Source organism: Pleurodeles waltl, chromosome 10 (assembly GCF_031143425.1).
Source record: "Pleurodeles waltl isolate 20211129_DDA chromosome 10, aPleWal1.hap1.20221129, whole genome shotgun sequence".
Classification (NCBI taxonomy): Eukaryota; Metazoa; Chordata; class Amphibia; order Caudata; family Salamandridae; genus Pleurodeles; species Pleurodeles waltl.
Window position 1 is genome coordinate 625104042 of NC_090449.1, and position 18920 is coordinate 625122961.

At 43.6% G+C, this 18920-nt stretch overlaps 1 protein-coding gene across 1 annotated transcript in view; it reads right to left on the minus strand.

Annotated features, from left to right (window-relative positions):
• The window catches only part of RHEB (Ras homolog, mTORC1 binding), a 172618-nt gene that overhangs the window by 129112 nt on the left and 24586 nt on the right, over window positions 1–18920 (minus strand). The window contains exon 2 of the mRNA XM_069211096.1: window positions 12785–12856. Within this exon, the coding sequence (XP_069067197.1) occupies window positions 12785–12856 (72 nt within the window). The remainder of the gene's footprint in view (window positions 1–12784; window positions 12857–18920) is intronic.

Genomic DNA, 18920 nt, shown 5'->3' on the forward strand with positions numbered 1-18920 from the left:
AATTTAAAAACCAACTTTACAAAAAGATGGGTTTTTAAAATGTGAGATCAGAGACCCCAAACTCCATAATTATCTGCTCCGAAAGGGAAACAGCACCTAAGTTATTTAAAACCAGCCCCCATGTTAACCTATAAGAGAGATAGGCCTTGCAACAGTGAAAACTGAGTTTGGCTGTATTTCACTATTAGGACATGTAAAACATATGCCCTACCTTCTAAATACACTGCATCCTGCCCATGGGGCTACATGGGGCCTACTTTGGGGTGCCTTACATGTAGTATAAGGTAAGGTTTGGGCCTGGCAAGTGGGCACACTTGCCAGGTCAAATTGGCACTTCAAAACTGCACACACAGTCACTGCAGTGGCAGGTCTGAGCCATGTTCACAGGGCTACTCATGTGGGTAGCACAACCAGTGCTGCAGACCCACTAGCAGCATTTGATTTACAGGTCCTGGGCACCTCGATTGCACTTTACGAAGGACTTACCATTAAATCAAATATGCCAATCATGGATAGACCAATCACCGATACAATTTCCATAAGGAACACTTGCACTTTAGCATTGATCAGCAGTGGTGAAGTGCGCAGGGACAATAAACCAGCAAAAACAGAGTCAAGCATACCATAAAAACAGGAGGTCCGAAGGCACAAAGACAGTGTAAACACGCCAAAAGATGCCAGGTCTAGCACTACTTCAGACTCCAACACAGGATATTTAATAAAATAGTAATGTGGCAAACTGCATTATATGGAGAATGTGAAAACGTACACCCTTAAATTCCGGTAAAAAATGTATAAAGGTTATGGTGAATACACAAGATTACCCTTTTACAATTCTGCACCTCTTAGTAGCCAGACCTTCATAATCTTCTTTGTTTCAATTTGCTGGTTGCAAACGGTTAAAACTTACAGTCAGGATCAAAGTCTGCCATTTGTAAAAAATGTACAATGCCTACTTCAATACTACTGTGACTGGCTAAGTGGACCTACCCTCCAAAACTGGATTACTCCCCTGTTGGTTTGCCTCTGTGAAAGAAAAGGCAGAGCCATCCCAAGACAAGTCAGCCCAACCTCTATGAGAATTTTCGAACGGACTGAAAAGCAAAAGATTTATAGAGACCCAACTAGCACTCGCAAAGCCAATACCTTTTACGTTCACATAAAAGCAGTGGCAAAAGCAAATCAAAACAAGCATTGGCAAAGCCAACAGGTCTTGCTTATGCAAGAGCTATTGCCTTTGCCAATGTGTTACAGCCATGTTGTTCACTAGCGTGCCTGCTGTTCAGCATTGCTAAAAGTTAGTGGTGTAGAGGAGAGTGGCATGGAGCGTTGTAGAGTGGAATAGCAAAGACTATAGTGGAGTGGCAGAGAGTATTGTGTATCGGAGTGGCACAGTGCGGAGTTGCATAGAGCAGCATGCAGTGGAGTGGCAGAGCAGAGCGGACTGATAGAGAGTGCACTGGCATAGAGTGCTGCAGAGTATAGTGTCGTAGAGTGCAGTGACATTGGAAGAAGCTGCGCACAATGCAGCGACGTACACTGGAGGGGAACGGAGTAGACCGGTGTAGTCGAGTGGCAGAGTGTAGTGGTGTAGAGTGGCAGAGTAGCATAGAGTGGTGTAGACTATAGTGTCACAGAATGTGGTGTCAGAGTGGAGTAGTATAGAATAGAGTGGGGTAGAGTTCAGTGGCAGAGGGTGCAGTGTTGAGAGTCCGTGTGGAGCAGTAGAGTAGAGGCAGAGTACAGTGATGCAGAGTAAAGTGCAGTAGAGAGGCAGAGTACAGTGATGCAGAGTGAAGTGCAGTGGCATAGAGTGCAGTTGTGTAGAGTGCACTGGCGTAGCGTGCAGGGGCATTCAGTGAAGTGTCGTAGAGTGGCAGAGTAGATTGTTTCACAGTAGAGTGAAGTGGAGTAGTGGAGTGTTGCAGATTAGAGTGCAGTTGCATAGACCAGCACAGGGTACAATGGGATAGGGAAAAGTGGTGTAGAGTACAATGGTAGAGTGCAGTGTAGATTAGAGTGACGTACATTGGACTGGCATAGAATGCATGGGCATAGAGTTGAGAGTAAAGTGCACTGGTGTAGAGTGTATTGTCACAGAGTGCAGAGGCGTACAGTGCAGTGGTGCAAAGTGGCATAGAGTACAGTAGCGTAGAGTGTAGTTGTATAGAGTAGATTGATGTGGCCTAGACTGAAGTGGTGTAGAGTGCAGTGGCGAAGAGTGAAAGGCATTGAATGAAGTGGTAAAGGGCAGAGAGGCATAGCATGAAGTGGGGTAGAGTGGAGAGGTTCAGAGTGCAGTGAAGTGGTTCAGTGTGCAGATTAGACTGTTTTGGTGTGGAGCGGTGCAGAGTAAAGTGGAATATTCACGGTGTGGTAGCACACCATTGCCATTACAGACAACACATTTCAATTGAAATGACCAATATATTTGCACAGACATACTGTTTTTAACCAATAAAACTATACAGTGCAGAGACGAAGATGTGTGGAAATTGCATCACCATGCTTAATGATTCAATTTCTCCATATTAAAGTATTTGTTTCCAACATCCCTCAGATTTAAAAAAAAATATATATATATAAAAAATAAAAAATTTACTTCGTTTGTGCATTCCCAATTCTGATATACTTACAAAGTTTATTTAAATGTTATTGTGTAATAGAAAAAACACACTTTCACTCCCAGACCAAAAAAATAGATTAGTTCATGGATCCAATGCATGAGTGATATAAGGAATTAAGTGTTTAATGAGATTGTAATTTTTAGACTAAGTGCTCCCTCGTGCATTAAAATTGAGGCAGGAGGCTACACCCAAAATGGCAGAAGGAAAAAAGGTGAGATTAAAAACCTCCTGTGGTCTGACCTGAGATATGACAATCTCCAAGTTGAAAGTTCTAGAGCCAATGGCTAAAGGAGGCTGAACTAAGGTATTTTAGAGTATGAACAGAAATCATTGTTTGACAATTGTAGCTGTTCCTGGCAAGATTATAGTCCCCGAGTGCACAATCAATCTCCAATTAGATCCAAAACGCACTGGGGCAGATTCATGTGATTTGGATTTAGTATTCTCACTGGGTAATAGTGCATTTCACCATTAGCCTTTGACGCCTGGAACTCTGAAAGGGACTACATATCCCAGACTGCTTAGTGGCCCCAGGAGGCAGCCATCTTACCAGCACCTGCATCCACTTAACCAGACCAACAAGCACTAGATAGCGCGTGGAGGCACTTCGCGGCGTGGGACTCCCCTGGAACTCTGAAAGGGACTACATATCCCAGACTGTTTTGTGGCCCCTGTAAGGTGGCCATTTTGCCAGCACCTGCATCCACTTGACCAGACTAACGAGCGTTATATAGTGCGTGGGGGCACTTCGCGGCGCAGGACGCGCCTGGACCCCGGACTTTTATTAAGTCAGGAGAGTGCTACGCACGGGATACGAGAGAACATAATCTCCAGTTCCAGCAGCAATTATGACTAATTGTCTACTCGCCTGACTTAATAAAAGACCAAGCCACAAAATTGATTGGTTGATTCATCTGAAAAATTACTCACTGGACAGCTGAATGAGTAGAGACTATGCCATCATTACCTTCTTTATAGACCACTGCATCTGTTTTTGTTGGAGAAGATTTGTTTCAGTCCTGAAGAAGCGCCATGAGATATGTATGGACGAGGTCGGCGCAAAACATGTTGACTATTAGAGTGGCATAGGGAATAGAGTTTCTCAACCACTGGTATACGAGGAAAAGGGTCATTACTCCCCTATACTTGCATTCCTGTTTTTAATCTTGACCAACTCCCTTTGATTTCAATTAAAGGAATTCACCTTAGGGGAGCTGAGTCAATTTTGACCTTATTTTTCTCTCCACTTCTCCGTGCTGTTGGTTTGCACAGTAGTCTGGTTCAGTGACCCCAATGTGGGTCCCGTCAGATGTTGCAGCACCAGTCTGGCCTGGAGCAAGCCCAATGATGAAACTTGAGGGCACTTGCTTATAAGGGAACCACTCTTACTGCTGGTGTCACTCTTTTTGGAACAGTGTACCTTTTTTGATTTGATTGACATGACATAGGAGGCCGTACACTGGATTAGTTAACCTCCTTGTCCCTATTTTTTGTGAAGCAAGATATATCACCATCATAGCGAATGCAATAGCATCTAGGGCGCCAATCCCGGAGTCTTGGAAGGGGGCCATTGTTGTCCCAAGTTTCAAAAAGGGCGAAAGAAGCCTCCCCAGTAATTATAGGCCAATTAGCTGAATAGACTGTGTGCAGAAAGTGTTCGGTCATTGCCTTCTGGGCAAGATTAAAGACTGGATGACGGAACAAGACATCCTTAGTCCCCTCCAGGCAAGTTTTCGGAAAAAAAATCTACCACTGAGCAAGCCCTCAGTTTTCTGCTCTTATACTGGAAAACAGTCTTTATTGATAAAGGGAACCTGTATGTTGCTTTTGTGGACTTGATATCCCCATTCGATTTAGTACCCCGTAACAAGTTGTGGGAAGTTCTTTCCCTAATGGGAATCCCCAAGCACATTCTTGTATTACTAACTCGGCTCCATGAGGGTAATAATGCAAGTGTCATGTGGAACGATAAGGGGCAGCTAACTGACAGAATTCAGGTGTCAAGGGGTGGGCAGCAAGGGTGTGTCCTTGCCCCCACCCTGTTCTCCCTGTACATAAATGATATTGTCCCCTCTTTACTCAGACTTGAGGCTGACGCACCATTGCTAGGCACACAGAAAATTCCGGTCCTGCTCTTTGTAGACGACACACTCTTGATGTCCAAGACCCCATGTGGATTACGTAAACCCCTTGTGTGTTTTGAGGAATTTTGCTCCACACAGGGACTTGAAATCAATGCTTCTAAAACGAAATTGATGACACTTAATCCACACAGATCATTTAGAGGAAAGTTTACTCTCGAGGGAACTCCACTTGAAAAGGTTGGCATTTTTAGTTACCAAGGCACAATGTTAACTGAAAAAAAAATGTATTGGAAATCGCACATTGCAAAGCAAGCAAAGAAATTAAAGCAAACAGTGGGGGTCTTAATAAAGAACTTTAATCTCTCACATACTAAACCAATACGCCCTGCAATCCGGATATATGAAACCAAGGCAGTAAGTTCAGCCCTCTAAGGGGCTGAACTTTGGGACCATGCCAAAGCCCAAGAAATAAAGAATTTTGAAAATAATTTCTTAAGAAATCTAGTGTCCCTCCCGCCAAGTGCTCCACTGTTCCCCCTTTTTAAAGATCTAGGCATGAAACGCATTGACCACAAAGCCCGCCTACATCCCCTCTTGTTTTGGCAGCGTCTTTGGACCACCCTGGAGCTTGCCTCCTTTACTATAGCCCTGCAGGTCATCTTCGAAGCTGACCACTCTCATAGTATCCCCTGGTTAAGACACATCAAGGGACTACTTTACTCTCTTGGGCTTAGAGAACTCTGGGACTCCCCAACCACTACTTCCTTCCCTTCAAAAAGTGACCTCAAAAATTGTACTGGCATATGGTAGACTCTCAAGACATGAGGGTTGCTCTTCACTCTACACTATCGTGTGACTTCGCCAACCTAAAAGAGATGTGCAAATATGAGGCTTTCTGGGACATAATCACAGTGCAAAGAGAAAGGAAGTTGTACTTCCAATTCCGTATTGGCACCCTGCCATTAAGACTATTTGTTGGTCACATGATGAAACAACCATCTGTCCAGCTTGTAAAGCACCCATTGAAAACCTCCCTCCCGTCCTATTTGTCTGCCCTGCATACACTGCCTCACGAAGGAAACGGCTGGCCCCGGCTTGTAGACTGCAGGGAGTTCGCAGATCCGACTTAGCTCTCCGAATTCTTAGATCAGACACTCGCCCTATGCCACTGATTGCTGTTGCAAAATTCCTTGGGGCAAGTTGGATTGTCAGAGGGAAACTTCTATCTGTATAATGGTTTTAGCAAGAATGTATTAACTTACTCTGGGAGCATACTTACATTTTATTTAATTTTATTATTTTATCTTCATATGTACTGTATATATTTGATTTGATTCTGTGCAATTATTTATTGTTGCTGTGCTTTTGGGGCTTTTGAAGTAAAGTTCTTTTGACTGACTGACTTATAGAAATCATTGAATGAAGAAGTGATTTAGAATACAGGCATCATATGCGAGTCATATAGACCTTTCGCATTGTTAAACATTGAGACCAAAATACTACTAAAGACAGTGGCAACTAGATTTAAAAAAGGACACAGCCACAATCAACACCCCAATCAGATGGCCTGTATGCCAAGAAGAAGTACACAACTTAATCGGGCCAGTCTATTTTGTTGCTTAGAGGATACTAGAGCCCTCAAAGTGCTGACAGCAGTGCTGTCATTGAACGGCGCTAAGGCATTTGACACCCTAGAATGGGAATATATGTTTGCAATGCTGGAAACTATAGCTTTCTGACCTAATCATATGAAATGGCTAAGGCTCCTCTTCATTGGAGTTAACAGGATGCTGTCAGGACCCTTTTGTTCTACCGAGAGGGACGAGACAGGTGTGCCCTCTGTCCTAAATGATGCTCACCTTGGCAATCAAGCCACTGCATGTTGGATAAGACAGGACGGCGTTGTAAGGTGTTTGAGGTGGTATGATATCTGGGACTTGAGAATCTCAATGTACGTGGATTATGTCCTACTATATCTGGCTGAGCAGAAACCAACAATAAGAAGTATTCCACGTATTTAAAATTTCTGTAAGCTACTGGGGCTTCCATGTCAATGGGGAGTGATGGGGTGGGCACGGTGGGGAAGGGGACCCGATGCAATACTTGCTTTTGGGTTGGCCTTGGACAGACATCTTGGGCTGCTCATTCACAATTGAACTACAATATTTTAAATATTTAAGCATCTAATTTACAAGGGACAGGGAGTAGTTTTTCATGCAAAAATTGTTTACGCTCCTTGACTGATTCAGGGACGCGGTTTCTTACTAGTGGGCCCTGTCCCACCTGGGACAGCCTGCATAGTTTTAAATAGTCAAGCTGCCAAAATAAGTCTACACCCTCCAAAACACACCATACCTGGTCCCAGAGGAATTTGTATATTTAAAACAATAAGACCTCCAAAACACACCGTACTCTGTTCCGAAGGACATTTAAAAAAAAAAGTAGAATCCGTATTCCAAGAACTCCTATGGGACGAAGGAGAACTTCCAATAGCCCAGACAAACTGACTAGGGGGCGCTTCCTGAAAAGCAAAAATACTGCTAGGCCTCACAGTTGAATGGAGTCAGGACTTGGTCTTTACAACTCTGGAGAAACCATCCTTCAGAATAGACAGACATTCAATGGAGCCATGGGCTACTTTACCACCCAGTATTGAAAGAAACACAGGGAGTCGTTGTTTGCATGTTTTTGCTGCAGTGAAAGTCTAGGACAAGGTCACTTAATATCTTAAACAGGAAACACTATCACAAGAGGAAAAACCACTGTGGGCAGTGACAAGTTGAAGGAGGCAGGAGGAAAGGTTGGAAGACTACACAAACCGAACACAGTAGAAATCAGTAAAATGGAGGACGTCTTGGGGGGGGGGGGGGGGGGGGAGGATAAAAACTTTCTTGGAGGCAACTACAGATGGAATGTGATATGACGGACATTCAAATAACTGCAGTTGAGACATGCTATTGCCACCCATGTGCCACCAGGGCCAACCCTAGTGGACTCAACTACACTGGAAGACAGGTACTACATGAACTCTATACAATAGCTCTCATATATAAAGAGATTGCGAACGAGGTTCATCCACTGGTGAATTTAAAGTACCAAAGGGAAAAGATGCTGGAATATTCCAAGAATGGGAGTGGGAAAGTGTGATTTGCTCCCCACAAGAAGTCAGAATAAGAGCAGGATTCAGACTCATCCAACTAAAGCTCCTGCATTGAGCTTATCCAACCAGAATACTTCTGGCCAAGACTGAGTACCCTACAAACCTTTGTGGACAGTTAAGCAGTTATCGGCATTCACAGAGGGATTGTTCTTCCCTGATGCCCTTCTGGGGAGGGGCGAAATTGCATCCTGATGGTATGGTAGCAGCTGAAATATCAGCCAACACAAAACTCTATATCCTAGACATCTGAAAAGAAATCAATTTAAACAGATACAACACGATACTCTTTCAATCGGGGCTGAGGAAAGAGGACCTAAATTAGTGTATGCTGACAGACAAAAATGTGTATAAGGGGCAGGAATGCTTAAAGAAACGCGAAAGATATGGTCACCCTGCAAAGCATATGGAGGAATGGAAATAGAATAATAAACACTGTATATCTAATACCCACTCACAAGAGAAATATGACAATCTGCAGCTGAATGAAGGTACTAAGACACCCACCATTGTAATATTGTGGATGCCAGTAACGTCAACCATTTGCAAACCCAACTATAAACCCATGTGTTCTGCGATTGTTTTCTTTCATACATACAAATAAAGTCTAGAATTCATCCTTCTCAAGCAATGTATATAACAATAGTTTGAAATACCACTCAATAGAAAAAGAACAAATGAACAAAGATTTGATAAGGAGACTGAATGATGTTAAGGAATCACTTTGGCTTTCTTTAAGAAAGCAAATGTTTGTGCACCTTGGATTATTTCTATACCAGGAATAGCTACAATTCTCACAGATAAAGTGTCTTTGGACAGATTGCACACCAATGTTGCAGGTCTTCATGACAAAATGACAGAACACCTAGTGAGAAATGATGCTAAATAAAATGCGTGCTATGAATGGAGCAAGCACTACTGCAAATACAAAGAAAAAAAGTAGAATAAAATGCCTGAAGCAAACTACAGCTGACCTGAAGTGTTGTGGCACAGGGATCAGGAAAATGAATAAAACTGCTACCACCCAGATTTACCCCAATCGTGCTGATAAAAACGTCGAGCATACTTTGTGGTTGGGCCTAGTGCCTGCGACAGGAATGGACCAAGCCAAGGTCAATAGGAACCCTTGCGTGGGGACTCCTATAGACCTGTTTGATTCCTGCAGCAGGCACAAGGCCTAACCATACAAGTGGTGCAGTGTTTTTATTGGCACAGGAGGGACAAAGCTGGGTGTCAGGAATGTTGTGGATTCCAGAAGCTTCCATCACAGAAATGTATGAATACAAGGCAAGGATTGAGGTTTGCAGGGCACTGTGGTAAGAAAACATTGTGGGATTTACTCAATGCACAGCCACCCACAAATCCCCTTATGGCCTACTTTTCAAAAAATTGTGTGTGGATGGTGGGTTTCCATGACTGGCGGCTATGAGAAAGTAGCCTCTTCCTAGCCTTGTTACCCCCCACTTTTGGCCTGTTTGTGAGTGTATGTCAGGGTGTTTTCACTGTCTCACTGGGATCCTGCTAGCCAGGGCCCAGTGCTCATAGTGAAAACCCTATGTTTTCAGTATGTTTGTTATGTGTCACTGGGACCCTGCTAGCCAGGACCCCAGTGCTCATAAGTTTGTGACCTATAGGTATGTGTTCCCTGTGTGATGCCTAACTGTCTCACTGAGGCTCTGCTAACCAGAACCTCAGTGGTTATGCTCTCTCTTTACAAATTGTCGCTAACAGGCTAGTGACCAATTTCACCAATTTACATTGGCATACTGGAACACCCTTATAATTCCCTAGTATATGGTACTGAGGTACCCAGGGTATAGGGGTTCCAGGAGATCCCTATGGGCTGCAGCATTTCTTTTGCCACCCATAGGGAGCTCTGACAATTCTTACACAGGCCTGCCACTGCAGCCTGAGTGAAATAACGTCCACGTTATTTCACAGCCATTTTACACTGCACTTAAGTAACTTATAAGTCACCTATATGTCTAACCTTTACCTGGTAAAGGTTGGGTGCTAAGTTACTTAGTGTGTGGGCACCCTGGCACTAGCCAAGGTGCCCCCACATTGTTCAGGGCAAATTCCCCAGACTTTGTGAGTGCGGGGACACCATTACACGCGTGCACTACACATAGGTCAATACCTATGTGTAGCTTCACAATGGTAACTCCGAATATGGCCATGTAACATGTCTATGATCATGGAATTACCCCCTCTATGCCATCCTGGCATTGTTGGCCCAATCCCATGATCCCACGGGTCTGTAGCACAGACCCGGGTACTGCCAAACTGCCTTTTCAGGGGTTTCACTGCAGCTGCTGCTGCTGCCAACCCCTCAGACAGGTTTCTGCCCTCCTGGGGTCCAGCCAGGCTTGGCCCAGGAAGGCAGAACAAAGGACTTCCTCGGAGAGAGGGTGTTACACCCTCTCCCTTTGGAATAAGGTGTTAAGGCAGGGGAGGAGTAGCCTCCCCCAGCCTCTGGAAATGCTTTCATGGGCACAGATGGTGCCCATTTCTGCATAAGCCAGTCTACACCGGTTCAGGGACCCCTCAGCCCTGCTCTGGCGCGAAACGGGACAAAGGAAAGGGGAGTGACCACTCCCCTGACCTGCACCTCCCCTGGGAGGTGCCCAGAGCTCCTCCAGTGTGCTCCAGACCTCTGCCATCTTGGAAACAGAGGTGCTGCTGGCACACTGGACTGCTCTGAGTGGCCAGGGCCAGCAGGTGATGTCAGAGACTCCTTCTGATAGGCTCCTTCAGGTGTTGCTAGCCTATCCTCTCTCCTAAGTAGCCAAACCCTCTTTTCTGGCTATTTAGGGTCTCTGCTTTGGGGAATTCCTTAGATAACGAATGCAAGAGCTCATCCGAGTTCCTCTGCATCTCGCTCTTCACCTTCTGCCAAGGAATCGACTGCTGACCGCGCTGGAAGCCTGCAAAACTGCAACAAAGTAGCGAAGACGACTACTGCAACTCTGTAACGCTGATCCTGCCGCCTTCTCGACTGCTTTCCTGGTGGTGCATGCTGTGGGGGTAGTCTGCCTCCTCTCTGCACTAGAAGCTCCGAAGAAATCTCCCGTGGGTCGACGGAATCGTCCCCCTGCAACCGCAGGCACCAAAGAACTGCATCACCGGTCCTCTGGGTCTCCTCTCAGCACGACGAGCGAGGTCCCTTGAATCCAGCAACTCTGTCCAAGTGACTCCCACAGTCCAGTGACTTCAGTCCAAGTTTGGTGGAGGTAAGTCCTTGCCTCCCCACGCCAGACTGCATTGCTGGGAACCGCGTGTTTTGCAGCTACTCCGGCTCCTGTGCACTTTCCGAGGGAATCCTCTGTGCACAGCCAAGCCTGGGTCCACGGCACTCTAACCTGCATTGCACGACCTCCTGAGTTGTCCTCCGGCGGCGTGGGACTCCTTTGTGCAACTTCGGGTGAGCACCGTTTCACTCCACTTCGTAGTGCCTGTTCCGGCACTTCTGCTCCTTGTCTTGCTGGGCGCCCCCTCTGTCCCCCGACACAATTGGCGACATCCTGGTCCCTCCTGAGCCACAGCAGCATCCAAAAACCCTAACCGCACGACTTGCAGCTAGCAAGGCTTGTTTGCGGTCTTTCTTCAGGAAAACACTTCTGCACGACTCTCCACGGCGTGGGACATCCATCCTCCAAAGGGGAAGTTTCTAGCCCTTGTCGTTCTTGCAGAATCCTCAGCTTCTACAGTCCAGTAGCAGCTTCTTTGCATCCACAGCTGGCATTTCCTGGGCATCTGACCACTCTCGACTTGATCGTGACTTTTGGAATTGGTCCCCTTGTTCCACAGGTACCTTCGTCTGGAAATCCATCGTTGTTGCATTGCTGGTTTTGGTCTTTCCTGCAGAATTCCCCTATCACGACTTCTGTGCTCTTTGGGGAACCTTAGCGCACTTTGCACTCACTTTTCAGGGTCTTGGGGTGGGCTATTTTTCTAACCCTCACTGTTTTCTTACAGTCCCAGCGACCCTCTACAAGGTCACATAGGTTTGGGGTCCATTTGTGGTTCGCATTCCACTTTTGGAGTATATGGTTTGTGTTGCCCCTATCCCTATGTGTCCCCATTGCATCCTATTGTAACTATACATAGAAAACAGTGCAACATTGTACAAATACTATACTGCATATTTTTGGTATTGTGTACATATATCTTGTGTATATTTGCTATCCTCATACTGAGGGTACTCACAGATACTTTTGGCATATTGTCATAAAAATAAAGTACCTTTATTTTTAGTATATCTGTGTATTGTGTTTTCTTATGATATTGTGTATATGACACTAGTGGTACTGTAGGAGCTTCACTCGTCTCCTAGTTCAGCCTAAGCTGCTCTGCTAAGCTACCATTATCTATCAGCCTAAGCTGCTAGACACCCTATACACTAATAAGGGATGCCTGGTGCAAGGTGTAAGGTGTAAGTACCCCTTGGTACTCACTACAAGCCAGTCCAGCCTCCTACAGCGGCAGAGCACAGCCCCAAATCCCACAGCTACCCCTATTTCTCATCTCTCCATGTAGTACTGCAGAACCTTTTGTGTCAAGGTCTCTTGGCCCACCTACACAACGAGTTGCTGGATGTTTTTTTCAAGTGAAACAGTGAATAAAACCTGGGTTTAGTCACTCAAGCAAGATTTATTTTTATTTCTAGCTAACACTATGATATTTTACCTGAAAGACTTGACAATCAACTCTGAACATCAGTTTGACTAAGTGTGTTTTTACCATCACTGACCTATGAAAAGTTATGAGGGGATCAAAACTGGTAGAAATATAGATACTGGCTTCCGTGAGATATTTTCAATATTTATACTACAAGAACTAAAAAAAAAAAAAAAATTGGCTTCTGTTGCTGCAGTTCTATGGAAGCATGCAAGTATTAAATCAAAAGCACTTACTGTTTTCAATTGTTGGATCATAAGAGTCAACAAACTGGCCTTCAACAAACTGAATAGTCAACGAGGATTTACCTATTAAAAAAAAAAAAAAAAAAGAAACAATTAACAGACATATATTGCCCTAAGAAAAAAACAAATCTGTAAAGTTTTCTTGGTTACTTTCTGTCCACCTTATGGTAGCAACATGGCAAATCTACCATCCAAATGCAATATGAAAACTGAAAATCACTTAGCAGTAACGCACACTAGGAGAAAGCATCCGAGATGACAATGAAATAAATCACTATATACCAAAGATGGTTTAATAAAATATATATATTTTTTAAATGTTAATTAGCAAAGCCGATAGCTCTCGCCTTCATAAAGCAAGTGTTGAGCCGTTGGCTTAGCCAACGTGATTCTATAAATGTAAAATAAAGTAAAAGAAAAACCATTTCAAAATAGTGAAGGAAAAGCAAATGCATTTATTATATTTCAAAACAGTAAAGAAAGAAAAGTCTAATTCAATATACGAATGGCCTGGTTTATTTTTAAAATACTTTTCATTCCAGAAACTCTGTACCCAATTTAAAAATAAGAAGGAAGTGTCAGAATGTAAAGTGAAACATTTGCCAAGGCCTAATTTACTTCCCACAGGATTTAGCCATTTGCTCACACTTTAGCAGTCCAGGGAGCAGATTTATGGACCCTCAGGAGAAGTGTCATGCTGAGTACACCTGCCTCAGGCACTAGTTGAGTACATGCAGCAACATACCTTTCCCCAGTGGCATATAAACCTTTGTGTGCTTTCTTACAATGCATGGAATGCAAGAGATAAAACAAAAACAACCCTTACATCTGCTCTTCAGTGGCACCAAGAAAAAATATTCTTGTTGCCTTGTTGCTGTGCCTGTAGACCTAAGGATGGGTTTGGAGGGGGGGCGGGGGGGGATATTGGGCGATTATGGGAAACACTGGCACTCCCATGGAGTTCTGAATGAAAAAGATTTTAAAAAAGCAATTCCCTAAATGTGAGCAATGGAAGGATAAAAGTCAGCCAATAAAAAAGGATCATAAAGTTGCTATGCTCCAGGGGAGGGAAATAAAACAAGAAAGGGAAGGCAAGCAATCGAATAAGCAAGCAAATGGATAGGACAAAGCCATTGCTAAGCAATGGGTAGGTTGCAAGTCGACTATAAGTTCAAAATAGGCAAGCCGCCTGGTTGCAGGAAACCTATACCTAATGCTTCTCAAAAATAGATGTAATATTTCACTCGCCTCCCCAGCAACTTATTAACAATGCAGGAAGTGAAGAATATGTCTAAATAACAGGGACAAGCAAATCAATAGGTCTTTGCCCATTTTTTTTTTTTTATTAGATAGCAGCCTCAATGCACATGCATCTGCAGTGATTATTTTGAATCAGGTTTGTAAAAAAACAAAGGGTATTCATATATGTCCCCCTGCAGATATGCTTTCATCTACAGCAACTATCTTTGAAAGGCATTCATTCAAAAGAAAGGTGCTGCGGATGTGCGCATTCTCAGCGGCAACTTCGAACCAGATTTGTTAAAAATAAAACAAACCCATTCAGAAATTACCTTCGTGCATGTGCTAGTTACAAGCAGCCATCAAGATGGGTGCCGGATAGAGGGGCAGAGCTCAAAGTTAAAAAGAAAAGAAAAAAATAATAATAATCAGAAGGATGCTGGGATGGGTCGGTGACTGGGGTGAACGGCAGTGCGAGGGCAGGGAGGGTGAGACAATAGTCCACCTGAAGCCCCTTCTCACATACAACCATAATCCCCACCAACAGCACCTGAAGTCCACAGTGAAAGGATAAAGTATCCAAATAAAACACAGACCGAAATGCTGCTGAGAGGGAAAAGCACAAGAAGCAGGAAGGTGGTCACAATCATGCACTGTGAAGAATGACAAACGCACCTTCAAATTATGAGGAAGAGTCTGACCCATAAACCACTCCACACATGTGATATGTACTGGAAACTGGTAATAGATTGCCAACAAGCAGAGATCTAAAAATGTAACTAGTCTGCAAGCCTTATTCCAACAAACGCGGTTCACCGCTTCCTGGAATTAACACTCTTCAGCAGGCTATATTCTGATCAAACAATTTTTTCTCTCCAGATTTGGAGAATGGAAAGGTCATGAAGTAGCAGTAAAAGCACCAAGTCTTTCATTTACCATGAGCTGCAGGCTGGTTTACAGTGCAAAATATTTTCCACATAAGTACACATTTCAAATATTCTCTTGCAGAAACAAAAATACACCTTATGACAAAATTAATAAGGTGTTAATGATCCAACAATGTCAAGCAACATTTTAAATGTATTTTTCATTTCTGCGATAGTTAAGATGGTATAAATACACCTGTGGCTCACTTTTTAGCAAGTCAAAGAACACATGTGGAAAAAGCAATACCTGCACTTAGCCTGTGCTCTGTGAAAAACAGTTTCTCTTTAAGCACTACATTAAGTTTGGTAATACAATACAATTTTTAGCTAATATCCTGTAACATTTGTAGCTGAGGCTCATTCAGCCTACAGAACTTAAGTATTCTACTCTTGGGTCACCTTTCCAGCAGTCGATGGAAACACTAATACATTTCATCAATATGCACCTGTTAACATACTTGCACAATACAGAGCTTATGCATACTTAGAGATACCTTATCAAGACCATAATAATTGGCTTGATGGCGCCTACCCTACACAATGCTACATGTTACGTCCTCTGACCAACGATGGTCCTACTTGGCCTTTATTGGCCACATATGCACCGCATCCTGATGCGCCCACCTTAGCAGTAGCTGAGGTTCACCGCTTGTACGCTGAACTAACCGCAATATACAGACTTTTAATACAGTTTGTAATGCAAACATTTAACACTAACCCAGCACGTGCTGCCTCAGTGCAACCACATACAGTCACACCAGGCATGAACCTTGTGACTGTACACCGATCATGGGTTAGGTACGCCCCAAATGAGAAGAAATAACCTTTTGGTTAGCTCACAAAATAAATGCACTGGAAGCAATTCTCTCTCCCCCCCCCCCCCCCCCCCTTACGGGACTGCAGAATGAACAGAGAATTCTCACTATGTGCTTGCCATTTGGGAGGGTTCCCAAAGTAGATAACTGCAATACTTGGGGCACGGTATTTGCCACTTTCTGTACTAGCGCACATGGTACACCAACACTTGGCAAGCTTCTGGAAGTGTTAAACCAAATTCAAGATGAACATGGGGCTATTACGGCCCTGGGTTTGAGGATGCAATTAATGACAATTTTGCCACTGTATCTTGAAAAATATTAAGCAATCTTAAAGGGGAAGCAGTTGCACTGGAAATGCGCATGAAGGACGTTCCTGTACAGGATCAAGAATGCAAGCTGCCAAAGATTATCGCTAAGATCGACTCAAGTATTGGTCGAGATAGTCTGGAAGCCAGGCCTATTAAACCATAATTACAGGGTAAATCCAATAAGGATTCTACCACGCAAGCACTTGAGGGTTCGAAAAAACGCTGGGATAAACAGAAACAAAAACATAGAAACAGAAAGGGGAGACTCTCCGCATTCGTAGACCCATTAAAACTGCTATAATCTTAGAAATGGAGATAACGTAAATATACAAACTCTTGATATCAATATACTGATACATGCCAATCTCCTACCTTTCAGGACTCACTGGATAAACGTAGTGAGACAGGTAGGCGGTCAGAACAGCGAACTGAGTACATGAAACAGAGAAAGGAGTCAAAAAACTCGTCAAAAGTTTCTGTTAAGAAAGAAGAGGAATTTCCCCAACAAAAACCTCAATTCAACAAGGTAAAAGTGGCAGCAATGCCTACATGAAATGCCACTCAGGATGAGAGCTTTACTGAAGAACCGGAAGTGAGCACTGGCCCTGCTTTACAGCGCAGCAGACGTCACAACAGTTTGCAGGATTCTTCAAAAGCACCTGGAGGTGAAAGCAATCAATGACTTTTCATAGGTCGAGACTGCGGACCTGCCAGTCTCCACAGCCGATAGGGTGTATAAACTAAAAATACTATCAGAAAGAGACACTGAGCGCACATTAGACGCTATCTTTTGGGATCGCGTAACCACCATCTATGATATTTTAGATTGGGCATCAGAATTTGTCCATGGTCTCTCATTTGAGGAAGAGGTACTTAACCCTCTTTCTCGCCCCTTGCTCCCAGAGAGCTCAGGGAGGCTTACGCCAGTGACTGGGCAAAGGCGCAGGAACCTGCATTATCTCACAACCATGTAGGGTCGGATAAAGATTCCCCCTACCACATGATACCAATTACATTCCAATCACATTCCAATCACCACGTCAACTCCAATATCCAATAAAGCACGAAGCTAGGGCACCCGTGAGGGAAATCCGCACACATCTAGAGTACCAGGGTGTAACTGAACCCAGTGTCCCACCAATGGACAACCCGTTGTTCCCCGTCGCTAAACCAGATCATTCATATAGGATAGTCTTAAACTACAGACATTTAAATAGTCACATGCACATTTGCCATTCCAAATGCACACAGTACAGCACTTATTAACAAGATAGTGTGCAAAAAATACAAAACAACCTTTGATATTTGTAGGGATTTAACAAGTTTTAGCACATAGACTTACAGGAAACATTTTGCCGACTCCCACAAGGGTATAAAACAGTCCAGGATTGTTTTCAGCTTGTGTTACTTCAATTCTACACGACATGGACCCTGAGGCACTGCCCTACGTAGATGATATCTACCTTACAGATGATTATCTTGTTCAACATGTAAGATGGGCGGGCCGCATTGAAGTGGGATTTGACGAATTAGGCTAATTAAAAAAAAAAAAAAAAAAAAGGCCTTTCTTAGTGTCCTATTTTTGGGATACAAACTATAAGATTAAGGCAAGAGCATAGCGCCCCAATTTTTTGAAATTTGCACACAATTGCAGCCACCAAACACCATCAAAAACCTCCAGTCACTGTTGGGGTTTTTAAACTTTGGCAGAACTTACATTCCAGATTATGCATAATGCATTAAACAATTGTATGACTTACGCCCTGCCTTTTGAAGTAAATATTGGACAGTCTAACACACGCATTCTAAGAGCACTACTAGAAGACATGCTTTCAGCTAAACACTCACACACAAGAGCTAACAAAAAACACATTTGCTCATCAGAGTAACTGCTGGTGCAATTAGGTTCACCTACGTAAAGTTCAATGAGGGTAATATAGTCCCTATTACATACAATACAAATCACTTTTGTATTCCACAGCTGAACAATGGATTGCTTACACAAATAAAATTCTGACTGCTGTTCAGATGGCGGTCATTAAAGAGACCTCTGGCCCAGAGGAAACGCATCATTGTTATATCCAATTCTAGCCCTTGAGGCCGCTGCTAAAGCCAGCGCTCCTAATGCTAACTACATCCACATTGGATTCAACGGGCAATGTCTCCAACAGTGGGAGAAAGCCAAAGGGGGTTCCCTGATTGGATGAGCGTAGCTCGTACGGCGAAAGCTACTATAGAGAGAGTATCTAAATAACGAGCTACTACAATCTACCTGTAGGAAGGATAATCCTCTGGTATATTATTACTATAGATAATGATAATCGGAGTGTTGTATGTCAAGGACAAACAAGGGCCAGCCTTTTCCTGGTGGTTTGAACAAACAAGGGCATGAGGAAGACAGTACAGCAGCACATAGAATAAAAAATGAACATATCGGTACGGGGAGTCGCGTTATATAGATGACATTTTCTTCATCTTGACAGGCCAAGAATAACATCTTAATGAATTTAGTCAGTGGATCAACGTGTGTGATCATAATCTAAAATTTACCTTCCATACCAACCGAGAAAAGGTAGAGTTTTTAGATATCTGGATTGGCCATAACAATCTCCAACTCGAGATGTTTACTAAACCTACAGCCAAAAATACCATACTTCACTTTGACAGCTTCCATCCTACTAGCCAGAAACAAGGGATACCCTTTAGTTAGTTTCTTCGTATCCGTAGAAACTGTTCCAGCCTGCGAGATTTTGAACATCATGCGGACATCTTGCAACAAAAAACTCATTTTTGCGAGGGTATCCGAGAAGACTCATTAGAGATTCCTACAAAAGAG